Source organism: Macrobrachium nipponense, chromosome 43, assembly GCF_015104395.2.
Source record: "Macrobrachium nipponense isolate FS-2020 chromosome 43, ASM1510439v2, whole genome shotgun sequence".
Classification (NCBI taxonomy): domain Eukaryota; kingdom Metazoa; phylum Arthropoda; class Malacostraca; order Decapoda; family Palaemonidae; genus Macrobrachium; species Macrobrachium nipponense.
In genome coordinates, this window is record NC_061104.1 from 53,058,912 (window position 1) to 53,078,092 (window position 19,181).

Consider the following 19,181-nt stretch of genomic DNA (forward strand, 5'->3'; position numbering starts at 1 on the left):
CTTCAAAAAAGCATGCGCGCCTTTGTCTGAATGGTTAAGAGGGTGAGCGGCATACGCTTTTGTATTTGATCCTCCATCCACGTGACCAGTAATTGCTCCATTTCTTCCAAAGGCCCTATCCTCTTTCTTTGATATAACCGCTGAATGAACTGAAGCAGATGCCTTTACAGCATCCATTACGCGTTTCTTTGTCCTTGAGGATGGTGGATACCGTCGATTGCGATAAACGTTCGTCACGTGCGATAAACCATGACTGCCTTTCCCGCTTCACGCTGGTTTATTATTTCAGTTTCTGCTCCAAAGTGATGGATTGCCTCTTCTTTTTTGCACTACCAGCAGGACACCTATTTGGTTGTTTGGCAGACATAGTTTTTTTGTTTTGTAATTTTCGGTACTTAAAAAAAACAAAAAACTCTCAAATCACAAACGAACACCGACCTAATGTTTCTTGGTTCAAAACGAGCGCAAGTGAGGTCGAACTCATTGCCGCTGTACCTACGCCAGCCTCTCGCTCTCGGGCCAACATATCGTACAGCGTAGTACGCTGCTGCCAGCGCTCGCTGTGCGCGAAATTTAGAAATACGCATTTTCAACTTTTTTTTTTTTTGTTTTTTTTTTTTAGTATTAATTGCTAACCCCATCGTAAACATCGGATTGATCGTAAAACGAATTATCGTAACTCGAGCACTACCTGTATATCCCCTTATTGTGGCAACAGCCAGATTGCATTTCTCCCTCAAATAAAGGAGAAATCCGCTATTTCAGTTACAGAGGTACTGGAAGAGGATACTTTCTGGGTACCTGGCCCATCTTCGGACCACCTCCACTTCGACTGGTACACGCGAAGAGTTGAAGGTCTTCGGTGGCTCTAGCAATTGCCTTTGCAGCCTTGCATGAAAACCCCCTCGCTCTGACGAGTCCTTCGACAGTCTGAAGGCAGTCAGACTGAGAGCGGGGAGGTTTTTGTGGTATCTGTCGAAGTGGGGCTGTCTGAGAAGATCCTTCCGCAGTGGAAGGGCCCTCGGGAAATCTATCATCCATTCCAGTACCTCTGTGTACCAATCTTGGGCTGGCCAGAATGGGGCGATGAGGGTCAGTTTGGCTCCCTCCGTCGAAACGAACTTCCTTACCACCTCTCCTATTATCTTGAAAGGAGGAAAAGCGTACCCGTCGATCCCCTTCCAATCCAGAAGGAGACCGTCCACTGCAACTGCCTTTGGATCTGAAATCGGAGAGCAGTAGTTCTCCAACCTCGCATTCCAATTCGTTGCGAACAGGTCGATATTGGGTCTCCCCAGAGGTCCCAAATCTCGTCGCACAACTTCTGAATGCAGAGTCCATTCCGTGGAAAGGACCTGATCTCTTCTGCTCAGAGGATCTGCTCTCCACGTTCTTTTCCCCCTTTATGAACCTGGTTAGAAGAGTTATTCGCCGTTCTCGGTCCAAAGAAGAAGCTCCTTTGCTTTCTCGAACAGGGAGGAAGGAGTGAGTCCCTCCTGTTTCCTTATATAGGCTAGAGCTGTCGTGTTGTCCGAATTCAACTCGCAACACGGCACCCAATACTTGAGGTTCGAAGTGAACGAGAGCTAGATGGACTGCTGCTAGTTCCTTCTTGTTGATATGCCAGGACACCTGTTCCCCACTCCAGGTGCCTGACACTTCTCTCAAGCCTAGAGTCGCTCCCCATCCTTTTTCCGAGGCGTCTGTAAATAATACTAGGCGAGGGCTCGACAACTGAAGGGAGAGCCCTTGATTCAATCTGTTTGGCTCTAACCACCAACTGAGGTCCTCCTTATGCTCTTTGAGAGCTGAAAGGAGTCCGAAAGCTCTTGGTGCTTCTGATCCCATTTCTCTCTGAGAAGAATTGTTGGGGTCTTAAGTGTAGCCTCCCTAGAGAAACGAACTGTTCCAACGAGGAAAAGGGTCCCCAGAAGACTCATCCATTCCCTCGCGGAACATTGTTCTTTCTCTAGGAAGGTCGTCACTTTCTGTAAACATCTCTCCTGTCGTTCCTTGATGGATACACGAAAACCCCGAGAATCCATCAGAATCCCAGATAGAAAAGCTTTGCTGGGATTCATCTGGGACTTCCGAGGTTTAGTAACAGTCCCAGGGACTGAACTAGGTCCAGTGTTAATTTCAAGTCCTCCAGACATTGATCTTTTGATTGGCCCGGATCAGCAATCGTCGAGATACAACGAGATTCTTACTCCTTCGATATGAAGCCAATGAGCGACATTCCTCATAAGACCCGTGAACACCTGAGGGGCCGTGGCAAGACCGAAGCATAGGGCTCGAAATTGAAAAACTTTGCCCTGTACCATGAATCTTAGGTACCTCCTGGACAAGGGATGGATAGGTACATGAAAATAGGAATCCTGAAGGTCCAGGGACACCATCCAATCCCCTGGACGAAGAGCTGCAAGAACGGAAGTCGTCGTCTCCATCGTGAACTTCGTCTTGACAATGAAGCGATTCAGGGCACTTACGTCCAGGACTGGTCTCCACTCTCCTGAGGCTTTTGGTACAAGAAAAAGACGGTTGTAGAACCCTGGAGATTGAAGGTCTTGAACCCTTTCTATCGCCTCTTTGTCCATCATTTCTTCTACTAGTTGTAGCAGGGCCTGGTTCTTTAAAGAATCTCGGTATCTTGCTGTTAACTCCCTTGTTGTTGTTGTTAAGGGAGGCTTCTCCTGAAGGGGATAAGGTATCCTCTCTCGAGGATAGAGAGGGACCAGTTGTCCGCCCCTCTCTGAGCCCAGACTTTTGCAAACTTCAGCAGTCTGGCTCCTACTGTAGTCTGGAGGACTACTTTCTCATTGTGGTTTAGGGAAGGGCTTGCGTGCTGATCTTCCTCTCTTAACCGGTCTCCTACTCCTAAGAGAGGGTCTAGCCGTCGTTCTCCCTCGAAAGGGCTGCTGAAAAGCAGGCTTCTCTCTTTTAGCCAAAGGGACTGCTGGTTTTAGTCTTTTCGCCGACTGCGCAAGCAGATCCTGAGTAGCCTTTCCGGATAAAGACTTAGATATATCTCTCACTGTCTCTTGTGGAAACAGGTGACTAGACAGGGGCGAATAAAGCAGGGAGGATCTCTGTAGAGGAGACACCGATTTCGTCAAAAAGAACTGTAGACCAGATCTCTTTTTAAGGACTGCCAATCCAAAGAGAGAAGCCACCTCCGTAGATCCATCCATCAAGGCCTTATCCAGACAAGAAAGTACACTCGTTAAAACTTCCATCGAAACAAAGTCTGGATCCTGTGCTCTCTTAGCCAGGGCTCCCAAGGCCCAATCCATAAAATTAAAGACCTCAAGTGTGCGAAATAGACCCTTAAGTAAATGGTCCATTTCGCACATTCCCCATGAGGCCTTTGCCGAATGAAGAGAGCGTCTTCTAGACGAATCCACTAACGCTGAAAAAATCAGCATCAGCTGAAGAAGGAGGCCCAATCCTATTGGCTCTTTCGTGTCATACCAGACACCTGGCTTACCTGCCAACTTCGAAGGAGGGCAGGAAAAAACCGTCTTGCCCGCTTCTTTTTTAGAGAGGAGCCAGTTCTCCAAGCTCTTGATGGCTTTCTTCATCGAAAGGGTCGGATTCATTTTCACGAACGAAGAGGACTTGGAAAGCTTAGTGCTGAAAGCAGTGATCCCGGCGAAGGAGGATCTGCAGGACGAAGAGAGTCACCGAACTCTTGAATGAAGCAGGGCTGCCAGTCTCTTGTAATCCGAGACGCCCGCATCTACAGGAAGTTCCTCCTCAGATACCTCTTCAAAGGTAGCATTAGGAGAAGAATGCCTCTTCGGAGAAGGAGTCCTAGAAGGAGAAGCGCTCTTTTCCTTCGAAGGAAGTTTGGTAGAGGAAGGAAGACCACTCCCCAAAGAGATCCTATTGCCTGAAGAAACAGTTTCTACTGGAAGGGGCCTCGCAGAAGAAGAATGCCTGCTTCTTCTCAAAAGTTCTTGCTGCCTGAGAGGGGAAGAGCTCGCATCTTTACAGGAAACTCTATAAGGAGTAGGGCGAAAATCCGTAACAGGATCTTTTTCAGGCTCTTGGCGCCTGTGGAGAGGCGCTAGCGTCACGTCGGTAGCGTCTATCAGGCGTAACGCGCCTTGGGGTAGATAAACGTTCTGTGGCTCTCATCCTGGCTCCTGCCAGGAGAGGGGGAGGGGTTTACTTCCTTCCGAAGATTTTCTTGTTGCCTTGTGTGAAGGCAAACTCGTAACTCCTAACGGAAAGCCTAACAGGAGTAGGGCGTAGAGAAAACCATCATGCTCTTTTCAGGCTCCTGGCGTTCTGCGTGGAGAGGCGCTAGCGTCCCGTTCTGGCGCCTGGAAGGAGTAAAACGCCTGGTTGAAGAATACCGTCTAACATCACGATGGCGCCTGCTAGGAGAGGCGTTAAAATCTCTCCGAGAACGTCTGGGGGGCGAATTGAATGAATTGAATGATTGTTAGTTCTCTGGCATCCTGACATCGAAGGTCATTGACGCCGATATCGTTTATTATAAATAAAGAATAAAATTATATGCAAATTAAACCATAAAACGCAAATATCATTGTAAAAGTTAAATAGCTTCAGAAGACCTGCTTCTAAAATAAATCTAAAAAATGCCACTTGCATTGTATGACACATCATGTCCAAGAATCTGGCAAGGATGAACCTGCCATCCTCAACCTCGAGCCTCAAACAGATATCTATTTCTTTCCGTGCTATAAGTGGGGCATTCAGTCAACAAATGCTTCACGGTCAAGGGTATCAAACAGTCGTCACAATATGATTGGTGTTGGCCAGCTAGCAAAAACTCATGTGTCATCCGAGTGTGACCAATTCGGAGACGACAAAGAGTAGTCTCCCACTTTCGGGGCATCACGTTATATTTCCAAGGGATATAACATTTGTTATTTCTCTCATCTTATTATCGGCTAAGCTTTCCCAATGCTTTTGCCAATTATTACAAATAAATTCTAATTGTAGGTCTGGGGGGTTGGGGGGCGAGATTTCTTCTTCTCTCTCTCCCGCGTCCCCGTGAATAACGGAGATTATCTTGTTCCTTAAGATAGCAAGGAGAGGCACTTCTCTCTTCTCAGAGAAACGCCTATAAGGAGAAGAACATTCTTTACTCCTACGAAAGGATCGGACTATCCTTGTCAGGAGAGGGGCTTGCGCCCTTATTCGGGCATCTAGACGAATGCGGGATCCTACTAGAAGAAGCTCTTCTGGTCGGAGTAAGTAGATCGTTCTCGAAAGGGAGAGGCGTTTTATTTATAGCAACGATCTTGTTGGGGTGGGGAGTAGCGCCTTCCAGGAGAGAGACGCCTATCAGAGTCCGAACGCCGACTTGACGACCGTCTCTTAAGAGAGCTCTTTACTGGTAAGAGAGACGTCCTTCCTGCGAGAAGGCTCCTTAGACAGCGAGCCTACTAACGAGGATAGCTGTCCTGCAGTCCTACCAAGAATTTCTTTGTAGAAGCACGAATTCCTTCCGGAGAAGAAACAGGAGACTTCATTGCTCTCTTCTTCTGAGCGAGAATACTCCGGAAAAGGCTCTGGGCTGGAGTCTAATGCGTCTCCTGCAGGCGCCTTCCAGGTCTCTTCAGAGGGCGCGACTTAGACGCGGAGCTCCATCCGCGGCGGGAGAAGTAGAATCCGAGTCGGAAAAACACTTCCTAAGGACGCTTTGTCTATAGCTGTCCAAGGCAGCCTGGGACGAGTCTACAGGGCCTGCCGAAGGGACGCCTGACCGTTGGGAATACTCTACATCCCTTCCTGCGGCTTTCGACATTCCTCCTCCCTTGGTCATGGGAGTCTGAAAAAGGTCTAGGCCTAGGAGCAATGCGGAGTCGGTCAGACGCCCCCTCCACTACACTGGGGACACTGTACACTTCACTCTTACCTTCCATTTCTCGTAATTGCCTTTGCAAATTACGGATCGACGCTTCCATTGCAGCTTTCTCCGATCCAGATGAATCTACGATTTCGCTGCGGGGGGAAGGAGCTGAACCTGCGTTAGCAGTAGGAGAAATTACATTGGAAATAGAAAGATTGTCCTGATCCAAAGAGCAGGACCTACTTGAACTTTTAGCAGCTTTCCTAATTCTATCTTTCTCCAAAATTGTTTACATACGCAGTCAAACTCTTCCATTGCACTTCAGTCAAACTCAAACATTCGTCACATGTGTTACTAACTGAGCATTCATTCCCCTACATTTAACACAAATAGTGTGAGGGTCCACCGAAGTTTTCGGCAGTCTCACCTTACATCCTTCTTTCACACAAACTCTAAAACGAGTTTCAGGCACAAATCAGCCATAATGAAGAATCCTAAGCAAATCCAAATAACGGTCCAAATCAGCGTATACCAAAGCCAAAGAAAGAATACTTCACCAAACAATCCTTAGCAAAGCAAGCAGAATTCCGTGCAGGAGGAACTAAACAACGATGTTGGTTAGCACCGGGCGACAGAAAAAATCTGGTCTGAAAACGGGAATGGTTCCGTATTCCCGCCACCAGCGGCGGGATGAGGGTGATCACCTGACCTACCTGTAGCGTGTGCCGCGAGTTTTGAATTCTGTCAGGACGTCAGAGACATAAGCTAAGTATATATCTGCCGGGGAAGTTGCATGTACAAAAGTGATTGTTTACCTCCCAGTAGCGTGCGCGCCTGTCGGACAAGCAGTTAACTACTGAACCCCTTGTTCGAAAGCTTACGATCTATCCAGCTGCCGCTAGCAACCTTCCTATTGTAAAAGGACTGAAGGTTTGTATGCCGTGTCGGAACAAAGTATCGATCGAGGAAGGGGCAAGAATCCTGATAAGAGACTGGGCTTTCGGCAGGTAGGACCCCGATGTTCAACTTCGGCAGCGTAGTCCCGAACTTAGGAACTAACAAAATCTATCATCTGAAAAGCCCTTTCAGATGGACTAAAAAGCTTGCAACTTAAATTTATTGGCAGTATGGCAAAGGAAGTCCTGTCTTGCGCTTTCCTGAAGAGCGTCCTCTTGATGAGTGAGTGCTTTTACAAGAATCCTACCGAACGTAGTCAAGCGTCATGACGTGCAGGACGTCGAGCTTTTACATAACCCGTAACTGCCTTATCACAAAGTCTTGACTGCGGTAGAGCAAACGAGATCTTCCCTTGAGCTTTCCTTAACTCCATCCACCTTTGCGAAAAGCAATATTAATTGACAGAGACCTCTTGAATTCACGAAACCCGATGTCTTGCTGGGTTTCAAAGACGAAGTTGCCTGTTCATGTTTAAGCTTCCTCCGAAGCACTGCTTACTTCACATTCTTTGCAGGTGAGGTAGAAGGTATCACCGAAGGTAGAGGTAAAAATTCTTTAGGCCCAAATCTGAAACAAGAGCTTGAAGAGTTCAACAGAAACGTTCAGCCAGGCGACACACCTGGCGTGCGCTGGTGCACGCTCGGCGTCCACTGGCGCGCGCTCGGCGACCACTGGCGCACGCTCGGCGTCCACTGGCGCGCGCTTGGCGTGCACACGCGCGCGCCTGGCGTCCATCCGAGCGTCCAAAGAAGCGTGCAGAAACAAGCGAGAGAAACTGCCTTCAGGGAAGAGCGAGATACATCTCGGAGAAAAATCCGACTGCACGAAGCAGTCTCAGGAGAAGGGTTGATCGTGTAAGAATACAAGGGGCGAGGGAACGCCTTCTAATTCTCACAGAACAAAGCTCGGACGTCCGCGCTCAAAAGCGTCCTGCTACTACGACTTCTTTTTCGTATTTCTCGGTGGAAAGACGTACACATGTTCAGGTGACGTTCGCCTTATTACTTCTCACTGAAACGCATGACGAGAGAGAGAGAGAGAGAGAAACGTGAAGCGTCCTCCTCTATAAAGCTTCTATTTAGAGGGCGAGAGTCCTTCCGAAAGCTCCAACCCCTGCGCGGGGAGGACGCTTCGGAGGACGAGAAGCAATCCTTCAGGATTCGTGCACATGCACGCACTTTGGCAGCCTGAAAGTATCTTCAGGTCTGCCGAAGGCACGTCAGATCGGTGGGGGTTCCTCATAACCCTCCTTCGGCTTTCGACATGCTCTCTCCCTGTTCCTGGGAGTCAAGCAGAGGTCCCGGCCTAGAGGCGAAATAAGGCCGATCTGACGCACCCTCCACTACACAAGGGGCACTGTCACTGCACTTAGCCACTTCACTTTTGCTCTCTAAAGCAAGCACTTTCGATTCTACGTCACAAATCGAGAGAGTATCAGAGAAAGGGCAATACCCTCTCCAGACACTGTTTTAGGGCCCGAAGGCAACACTACAGGGTGTATCATTTACAGAAGTAGCACTCTTCACAACAATGAAGGAGAGCGAGCACCTCTCGCAGACATATTCATAGCCAGTAGGCCATACTACAGGGTTAGGGAAAAGAAAAAAGTAATACAGGTAGATTAGCAGGTTCACTACCCTGACTTTTGTTACTGAATAATTGCGTACTTACCAATCATACTTCTTTCTTACGGAATTAGACAAAGTCTCCACAAAGAAGCAAGACCCATACCCCTCGTGCATACTAAGGGCGGATCTACCGAAGCTTTCTGTAGCCACACCCTATCTTTGCAGACAACACCCTCTGAAACTAGCCTAACTAGATTCAGATATCTTATGCAAAAAATGAATCAAATTCAAATCAATTTAAGATAGCGTATGCCTAGCCACAAATCCAAGTAAATAATCAAAAGACAATCAGGATACTTAGCGGCAATGAAGTTTCCAAAATCCTAAGACGGAGGTACTGAAAACAGGCGTTTCCAGTACCGGCGACAGAAAAATTATGAATAGAAAACGGGAAGTGGTTCCTGATACCCGCCTCCGAACCTGGGGAAGGGTACTAACCACCTGGCCGACCACTGCGTGTGCCGGAGGTTTTTGAAATTCTGTCGGACTTCAGAAAATACAGCTATATATATATCTGACAGGTAAGTTTCATGAACAAAATGAATGTTACATATATTCCAAACATTATTACTACGTTAACATGAATAGTACTATTAAAATTTCGAAAGATAATCTTGCTGTGAACGCTACCATAATTTGATTTTCATATACGTACATACATTTTGTCAGCTGGCTGGCCTCGCATAGATAAAAGTTGATTTCACTGATATGGAATTACTCCACGAATAGCCTTTTTATTATGAAGATATGACGATAATATATAAGGTAAAAAATGCTTTTATGTATTTCGTTTATGCTTCGTCGCCAATAACAAACAGCAATACTTACGATAATCTATGACAAATAGCGTTTGTATGACTTCATTGTTCAGAGAATTTATATACGAATACTACCAAAATAATAATGAAGTTCGAATTAATTTTAGCCTTAATGTTATTACTACCGTAATTACACTTTAAAAGTTTATCAAACAAAAAATGTCGCTTTGAACGCAACTGTATACATAAACCATTTTCGTAAAGTTATATGCTTACATTTTGTGGCTGGCCACTCCAACGATAAGTTGAGTGCAGTGATGTGGAATTATTCTTTGAATAAGCTATTTATTATGAAGATATGACTATAATATAGAAGGTAAGAATGGTTTTATTACCTTTATTGTCAGTTAATATCATAATGTGAATCTGTTCGTGTACGTTGGTGGTTATCGCACTGCAACTACGCTTAGCCTACCAATGAACGTCGTACATAAACCTTGAATAGGCTATTTATTTCGAAGATAGGACAATAATATATTAGGTGAGAATGGTTTTATTACCTTTATTGTCAGTTAATATCATAATATGAGTCTTTAAATGTATGTTGGTAGTTATCGGACCACGCGAGGGTTAGTTAGCCTACCAGAAAACATCGAATTACGCCAACATGACAAACCCGTGATGCAGCGATTCATACCAGCGATGTAGCATGAGAAGCGGTCCAAGAAAAAAAAACCCAAGTGATTAACTGGATCCGTGAATACTGATCCGTGAATAAGCGATGCCCCACTGTATTGTAATCCTCTGGTGACACTACATTCTTGAAGTTTTATGTACAACCTGGAGTGATTTTGCCAAATCTTGAGGGCTACAAGAACAGTTGATTACTATTTACGTATCATATAGACTAATTAAAGTAAACGTATCTTCACATAGGCTTATATATTAGTATCAACAAACATTTACTGGCATGAGTCAGAGGCCGTTTAATGAAACGAACACTTCTCTGTCCTATCTGTTCAGAAAATAAACGTTACGTCAATCCCCAAGACCATTGTTGCCAAGACGGACTGACTGACTGACTGACTGACACACACACACACTCTCTCTCTCTCTCTCTCTCATCAAATTACTGGATAATGTCTCTCTTTGGATACTTTGATTTTGCCAAATCTTGAGGGCTACAAGAACAGTTGATTACTATTTACGTATCATATAGACTAATTAAAGTAAACGTATCTTTAAATAGGCTTATATTATTGGTATCAACAAAACATTTACTGGCATGAGTCAGAGGCCGTTTAATGAAACGAACACTTCTCTGTCCTATCTATTCAGAAAATAAACGTTACGTCAATCCCCAAGACCATTCATTTGCCAAGATGCCTCTCTCTCTCTCTCTCTCTCTCTCTGCTCTCTCTCTCTCTCTCTCATCAAATTACTGGATTAATGTTTCTCTTTGGATACTTGGAATTTGCGTTGTAATCTAACCAGAAACTTTGTTTTGTTATTATTAGTACTGGAAACAAGCAATGATTTTTTCATTATTTGCGCTTTTGGACTGTTATAAACTTTGCGCATCGCAAGCTAGTATGTATTCATTCACTCGGAAAGTAGTTCCGCATATGAGGCGTCACTAAAAAAATTCGAAAAATACGACATAAAAAGTGTCGAAAATCATCATAACCTCAAAATTTTTGTTGTAATCTAACCAGAAACTTATTTTTATTAATATACTGTGCTAAACTATAAAGGATTTTTATCATAGTATGCGTTTTTTAAAAGCGTCGTTAACTAGGAGCGTCGGAAGAGCCTCTCTCTCTCCCCTCTCTCTCTCTGATCAAATTACTGGATAATGTGTCTCTTTGTATACTTGGAATTTGCGTTGTAATCTAACCAGAAACTTCGTTTTGTTAATATTACTGGAAACAAGCAATGATTTTTTCATTATTTGCGCTTTTGGACTGTTATGAAACTTTGCGCATCGCAAGCTAGTATGTATTCATTCGCTTGGAAACTAGTTCCGCATATGAAGCGTCACTAAAAAACATAGAAAAATACGACATAAAAAGTGTCGAAAATCATCATAACCTCAAAATTTTTGTTGTAATCTAACCAGAAACTTATTTTTTATTAGTATACTGTGCTAAACTATAGGATTTTTATCATAGTATGCGTTTTTTAAAAGCGTCGTTAACTCGGAGCGTTGGAAGCGTCAGCGTCGTAACGTCGGAACAAACGTCGTACCCAGGGCGGATTTTTCAATGAATATTCAAGAAAAAGCGTCGTAACCTCGGAACGTCGTAGGCCGGAGCCGTCGTAACCCGGACTGCCTGTATATATATGTAATATATATATATATATATATATATATCTATATATATATATATATATATATATATATATATATATATATATATATATATATATATATATATACATATACATATACATATATACATATATACATATAATATATATATATATATATATATATATATATATATATATATATATATATATATATTATATATATATAATATATATATATATATATATATATATATATATATATATATATATATACATACTATATATATAAAAGAATAAATTGCATTTACCCAACTCCTACTGAACCCGGGGACAGAAGTAGACCGTTTGTACCTATAGTCCTGGTGGGGTGGGGGATGGGGGAATTATGGATAGAATCATAGAAAACTGAGTTTGTTCTCATTTTTGGTTTCAATCTGTCAAACTTCCACTGATGTGGAAGTAAAAGCTACAAATGGAGAGGTACCGTTCATTTAAAAAATACTGAATGAGTAAAATGTACAAATTGAAACCACAACACACCAGATATAGGTAATAAAATTTTCAGAATACAGTAAGTCCTCGGGTTACGATGGTCTCGACTTACGATGTTTCGTGGTTACGAACGCGCCCCCATAAAAATATAAAAAATAATATTTTGCGTCGTTCCGTCTTACGCGGTTTAGCGTCGTAAGCAACGTAAAACAAACGCGAACTAGTTCCAGGCGCACGGCGGAAGAATACGCTTTGTGGGGGAGAGGACGGCGTCGCTTCGCTACGCTCAGTCCTCGTCCATACGCCATTTTGGTTGTTTACACTGCCTCTCTCTCCCTCGTGTGTACGTTTTTGTAACTTTTTTGCTCTTTGTTATGGCTCCCAAGCGCAAGGCGGACTCTTCTGATGGTAGTGCATCGAAGAAAAGAAAGGCCATCACCATGGAAATTAAAGTGGACATTATAAAGCGATCCGAGAAGGGAGAAACGCCAACAAACATTGGCCGCTCGCTTGGCCTTAGCCGTTCGACCGTTGCTACCATTATCAAAGATAAAGAGCGCATCGTTGAACATGTGAAAGGGATCTGCTCCTATGAAAGCGACAGTGATAACTAAGCAGCGTATGGTCTAATAATTGAAATGGAAAGGTTATTGGTGCTTTGGTTGGAAGACCAAAATCAACGGCGTATCCCAGGTCAGCCTATGGGGTGATTCAGGAGAAGGCGAAAAGATTGTTTGAAGTGTTGAAAAAAGAAAAGGGGGAGGGAAGTGAAAGTGAAGAGTTTGTGGCTAGTAGGGGTTGGTTTATGCGATTTAAGGCTCGGGCCAATTACCATAACCTTAAATTGCAAGGTGAAGCTGCTAGTGGGGATGAGAAAGCAGCGAGTGAATTTCCTAAAGCGTTGTCTGAGATAATTAAGGAGGGGGGTTATTCTGCTCAGCAAGTGTTTAACGTAGACGAGACAGGTGTTTTGGAAGCGTATGCCTAACCGCACTTACATCGCCAAGGAGGAGAAGTCAGCACCCGGTCATAAAGCCAGCAAGGAGAGGCTAACTTTACTTCTTGGGGGTAATGCTGCTGGCGACTTCAAACTGAAGCCCTTGTTGGTGTATCAGGCTGAAAATCCAAGGGCACTCAAGGGCATTTGGAAGGGTCAACTACCAGTAATTTGGAAGTCCAACAAGAAGGCATGGGTGACACTTGCAGTGTTTGAGGACTGGTTCGTAAACCAATCAAACTAATAAAGGTAAGGAATTGTTCTCTCGTTGTTATTGATAGGTATTTACATTAAATCATGTATTTTTCAATGTTCCGACTTACGCTGAAATTCGTGTTACGATGCATCGTAAGAACGGATCAACGTCGTAACTCGAGGACCCCCTGTATCTAGTTTTGCTTGAAAATTAAAGTACTTACATCAGTCCTCAGAACTGTTCCATAGTCTAGAAGGAAAACTTGTACAATCTGATTTCTTTTTTGATTTGTGATATTTTCTATTTTACCTCTAAAGTATTGGCCATCATGAAAGACAATAACAATCTGAAAGCAAGACAATTAAACATTTACAAAGTAAATCACTGAGAATAAAAAAGCACAAGCAGTGGAAAACGAATAACTATTTTTTATAAGTACAACAGCACAGATTTTTAAAATGGTTACAATGATAAACATATAAAATATGATTACAATGATAAACATATAAAATATGGTTACAATGATAAACATATAAAGTATCCATACAAAATGTAGAGGTGAAAAAATGAAAGATCATCGATACTGAACAAAAAGGTCAATTTTAAAAGAATATTACGCCAACATTTATTTGCATACAGTAGTTACATAGCTTTAGTTTCTAACTGTTGGCAGCTAGAATTGTTAAAATTCGCGGTACCGCTATATTGCTTTGGCTAGGCGACACCCCCCACCCACTACCGGGGAAACCAACTCGGCACTGATTTTCAGTTGTTTGTGCCCTATTATACATGAGAGGGGAGGTGGGAGGGCTTTGATCATGTAACTACTAGGTAAGTATACATAAAATCTAACTATAAAAATGTCATTTTTATGTCTGCAACTTACCAAGTAGTTACATAGCTGAGATATACATACTTTTTAATAAATAAAAAGAATACATATAGTGCTAGCATTAATTAAAACTTGTTGGTTCCTTACCTGTTAAAAGAGCTCTACAGATGATTACAGCCTCTGGATTATGCTATCTTAAGAGTCGGATTTTGTTGACACTAATTGAAAACTCCTTTTTAACGTAAATTTATCTTATTAAAAGTAAACGTACGCATTTGCATTACTTAAAATGCATACAATATTAGAATATATGAAATGCTATTTCATATACCTATTAATATTAGTTTTATTTTTTTCTATTGACCCTTCATTTATTAGTGATACTACTTCTGCAAGGGCCAACAAATTTTTTTCCGATCCTATGCTGTAAGCTATCAATGTGACTGGAGTGTCCACCAGAGGTGGCTTTTGTGAATGGAATCAAGTAGTCTACCTTTAAAAAATGAAGTATTTATGATAAAACAAAGTTTTATGAATACTTACCTAGCAGTTATATATATATAGCTATAGTCTCTATCGGTTCGGCAGATTTTCAAAACTCGCGGCAACCGCCGAGTGGTAGGTGTCCGGTTAGGTGGTTAACAACCCTTACAGGGTGGTACTTGGAACCATTCCAATTTTCTATTCCTCAGATCATCTCTTGCCCGACCTGTCTCCTGAGAGGAGGTGGGTGGGCCTTAAAATATATATATAACTGCCAGGTAAGTATTCATAAAACTTTGTTTTATCATAAATACTTCATTTTTATGAATAGAACTTACCTGGCAGTTATATATATATAGCTGATTCACATTTGGAGGTGGGTGAAAGACACCCCAACATCGTTGGGGAAACAAACTAAAAGTTGTAGGTAACCTTGATTCCTTACCTGCTAAGGAAGCTGACTTCAAAAGTTCCTGCCTCTTTGAGTTGCTTTCCCTTAGGAGCGCCAGCCAGGATGAGACCTGCTATGCTGAAACCACTCAATAGAGTCTGTCAAACGGGGCGAGACCAACAACGTGACTAGACTTCTGCACTACCTATTCCCCTTTAATTAACTGCAACCTTACTCAACCTAACCACCTAACTTGCAGACTAGATATTTATCTATCTAGCTAGACTGAGGGTGCCATCTCGACCATACCACTCCTCAGACAACCATAAAAACACAAACCCCAATAAAGGTATGTCAACTAAAGTTAAGGTTGAGGGGAGGTAGTAACTCCTTCGCCCAATAACGAAGACGAAGCCATGTATGGACCCAAAGAGTAACACTTCTCGTAGTCTACTTTTATCTCTGAGATAAGAGAAGCGAATACAGAGTCGCTCCTCCAAAATGTCGAGTCCATTATTTGTCTAACTGACATGTTCTTCTGGTATGCCAAAGACGTAGAAATAGCCCTCACTTCATAGGGGCCTTGCACTTTTAAGAGACCGAAGGTTCTACCTCCTCACATAAGCGGTGAGCTTTCTCTAAGTGTTTCCCATTCAAGAAGAATGACAATGCATTCTTCGAGAGGGGCCTTTGAGGATCTTTAACGGACACCATAAAGCACTGGAAGGTCCTCTTAAACTCTTGGTCCGTGACAAATATGTCCTGAGAGCTCTAACTGGGCAGAGGAGTCTCTCCTCCTCTTGACCCACCAAGTTTGTGAGGTTAGGAACCTCAAACGTCCTCGGCCAGGGTTTGGATGGGTTCTCATTCTTAGCGAGGAAGTCGAGCCTTAAGGAACATACAGCTCCGTCTTGAGTGAAGCTACGTGCTTCTCCATCGCCTGAATCTCGCTGACCCTTTTTGCTGTGGCGAGAGCCATCAGAAATAACGTCTTCTTAGTTAAATCTCTAAGGGTCGATTGCGAGATGGGTTCGAACTTCCTACCGCATAAGAATTTCAAAAACCACATCCAAATTCCAAGCCGGGGTCTTACTGTGTGTTTAGTCGTTTTCAAACGACTTCAAGAGATCCTTCAAATCCGTATTTAGTGATAGGTCGATGCCTCTATGCTTAAAGACTGTTGAAAGCATACTTTAGTATCCTTTTATCGTGGATACGGCCAGCTTAGATTCCTGTCTGAGGAACAGAAGAAAATCAGCAATCTGACTCACGGAGGTAGTGGTTGAGGACACTTTGTGTCGTTTACACCAAGATCTAAAAATTTCCCACTTCGATTGTATACTCTCTGCGAAGATATCCTCCTCGCTCTTGCGATAGCTCTAGCCGCTTGCTCAGAAAGCCTTTCGCTCTGACAAGCTTCTCGATAGTCTGAATGCAGTCAGCTGTAGAGCGAGGGGGTTTTGATGATACCTCTCGAAGTGGGGCTGTTTGAGAAGCTTTGGACTTGGAGGAAGGCTTCTTGGAAAGTTGCAACTAGCATCTCCACTACCTCTGTGAACCATTCTCTTGCTGGCCAAAAAGGTGCTATCAGGGTCATTCTCCCTGTTTTGAGAAGGGCGAACTTCTTGATGACCAGATTGATGATCTTGAACGGGGGAAGCGCATAAGTATCCATCCCTGTCCAGTCCATCAAGAAGGCGTCCACTGATATTGCTTCCTTGTCCGGTACCAGGGAGCAGTAGTTGGGGATTCTCTTGTTCTTGCTGGAGGCGAAGAGATCTATCGATGGCCTCCCCCATAACTTCCACAGTTCCTGGCAAACTTGCAGATCGAGGGTCCACTCTGTTGGAAGAACTTGCCCTTTCCTGCTGAGCATGTCTGCCCTCACATTCTTCTGTCCCTGTACAAATCTCGTTAAAAGATTTATTCCATTCTCCTTCGTCCATAGAAGGAGTTCCCTTGCTGTTTCGTATGGGACAGAGAAATGAGTTTCCTCCTTGCTTTCTTATGTACGCCAGGGCCTGATGTGTTGTCCGAGTTGACCTCTACTTACCTTCCCCGGGTGGGACTACTTCTTTGCAGGCTTTTAAACCTAATAGGATGGCCATCAATTCTTTCTTGTGATGTGCCATCCTTTCTGTTGCACTTCCCAAGAGCCCAATGCTTCCTTGTTCCCAAGTGTTGCTCCCCAACCTGACTCCGAAGCATCTGAGAACAACACTAGGTGGGTTTCTTTCTTGTATAGGGATATTCCTTCCCTCAATTTGCGGGATCCAGCCACCAACTCAACTGCCTTTTGACGTCTGCTGGAATGGGAAAAGAAAAGGAGTCCTCCTGATTTCTTCTGTCCCATACTCTTGAAAGGAAGTGTTGCAGAGGTCTGAAGTGCAACCTTCCCAGGGAGACAAACTGCTCGAGCAAGGAGAGGGTGCCTAGCAAACTCATCCACTCCTTCGCCAAGCACTTCTCTCTCCCTAGGAATTGCTGCACTTTCTCGAGGCACTTGTTCTGCCTCTCTTGAGAGGGAAAAGCCCGAAAACGAGCTGAGTCCAGAACTATCCCCAAATAGAGAATTGTCTGACTCGGTTTCGGTCTGGGACTCTCCTTGATGATGAGTCCCAGTTCCTGGGTCATCAGAAACGTCTTTCTTAAGTCCTCCAGACACTTGTTCTTTGATTGTGACCTTATCAGCCAGTCGTCTAGGTATAGGGATACCCTTATCCCTTCTTGATGAAGCCAAGCCGCTACGTTCGACATTACCCTGGTGAAGACTTGAGGGGCTGTACTGAGGCCGAAACAAAGGGCTCTGAACTGGAAACACCTGTTCTGAACCACGACTCTTAGGAATTTCCTTGAAGTCGGGTGGATGGGGATATGAAAATAGGCGTCTTGCAAATCCAGGGACACCATCCAGTCCCCTGGACGAACTGCTGCCAGCACAGACGAGTCGTTTCCATAGTAAATTTTGTCTTCTCCTACAAAGACGTTCAGTGCGCTGACATCTAGAATGGGTCTCCATCCCCCCCGAGTTCTTGGGTACTAGAAACCAGGTGATTGTAAAAGCCTGGTGATTCTAATTCCAGTACAGGTTCTATGGCTCCCTTTCCTAGCATCTGGTCTACTAGATCTAGAGAGCCTCTTTTGTTTCGTACGTCCGAGTATTGAGCCACTAAGGCTCTTGGTGTTCTCGAAAGAGGTGGCTTTTTCAAGAAAGGGATCTTGTAAACCTTCCCTGACGACTGAGAGGGACCAGGTGTCCGCCCCCCTCCTTTTCCAAAGTCTGCCAAAAACTTGACAGTCTTGCTCCTACTGCTGACTGGAGACTTGTAACTCACTTCCTAGCACGGGATCTAAACGATCTCCTGCTTGTTCGTCCGCCTGTCTCCCGTCTTCTTCCTCTGAAATCCGTCCTGGTCGGAGCCCTACCTCGAAAGGGCCGCAAAACCTTCTTTTCTTCTTTCTTTGCTGGTGCCTGACTGCCCGGAAGACCCTTTCTTACGGAGCGAGTTAGAAGATCTTGAGTTGCCTTCTGAGTTAGAGAAAGAGTAATATCCCTAACCAGAGCTTGCGGAAAAAGATGTTTCCGAAGAGGGAAGGGGCATAAAGGAGTTCCGCCTTCTGCGCGATCACAACTCCTTTGGTGGCGAAGGAGCATAACAGCGCTCTTTTTCTTCAAAATCCCGCCGTAAACAGGGAAGCCATCTCGTTCGCTCCATCCTCAGTGCCTTATCCATACAGGCCATAAGCTAGTTAACTCTCCATTTCTGTGCCTGTAGTGTTCTGCTTTCCTGGCCAGCACTCCCAGGGCCCAGTCCAAGAAGCTGAATACTTCAAATGATCGAAATATACCTTTAACGAAGTGGTCTAACTCCGTCATGGACCACATCACTTTCGCTGAATTGAGGGCATGTCTCCTTGAGGAATCTACAATACCGGAGAAGTCCCCCTGGGAGGAGGCAGGTACTCCCAGGCTAAGAGCTTCTCCAGTCTCGTACCACATTCCCGCCTTAGACGCCAGCTTAGCCGGAGGAAAGGAAAAGGTGGTTTTCACTGCTTGTCTCCGTTCCTTCAACCAGTCTTCTATTCTTGCCATCGCCTTCTTTGCCGAAATAAACAACTTCATTTTCATGAAGGCTGACTGTTTTTGCGACATCCTTCTAACGAACTGTGACTGAGGAGAACGGGGAGCTGGTTTAAAGTTCCTCTCCAAACAGCTCAAGGCGGGGGAGCGAGAAAGCACTTTATAGTCTGCAGCCGCGTTAGAAGGTTTATCCTCATCCTCTGAAATTTCTTCTAATTCCAAACTT

General features: G+C 44.1%; 1 protein-coding gene across 1 annotated transcript in view; it reads right to left on the bottom strand.

Annotated features, from left to right (window-relative positions):
- Positions 1-19,181, bottom strand: part of LOC135213922 (putative Ras-related protein Rab-33) — a 133,354-nt gene that overhangs the window by 99,269 nt on the left and 14,904 nt on the right. The window contains exon 3 of the mRNA XM_064248016.1: positions 13,392-13,514. Within this exon, the coding sequence (XP_064104086.1) occupies positions 13,392-13,514 (123 nt within the window). The remainder of the gene's footprint in view (positions 1-13,391; positions 13,515-19,181) is intronic.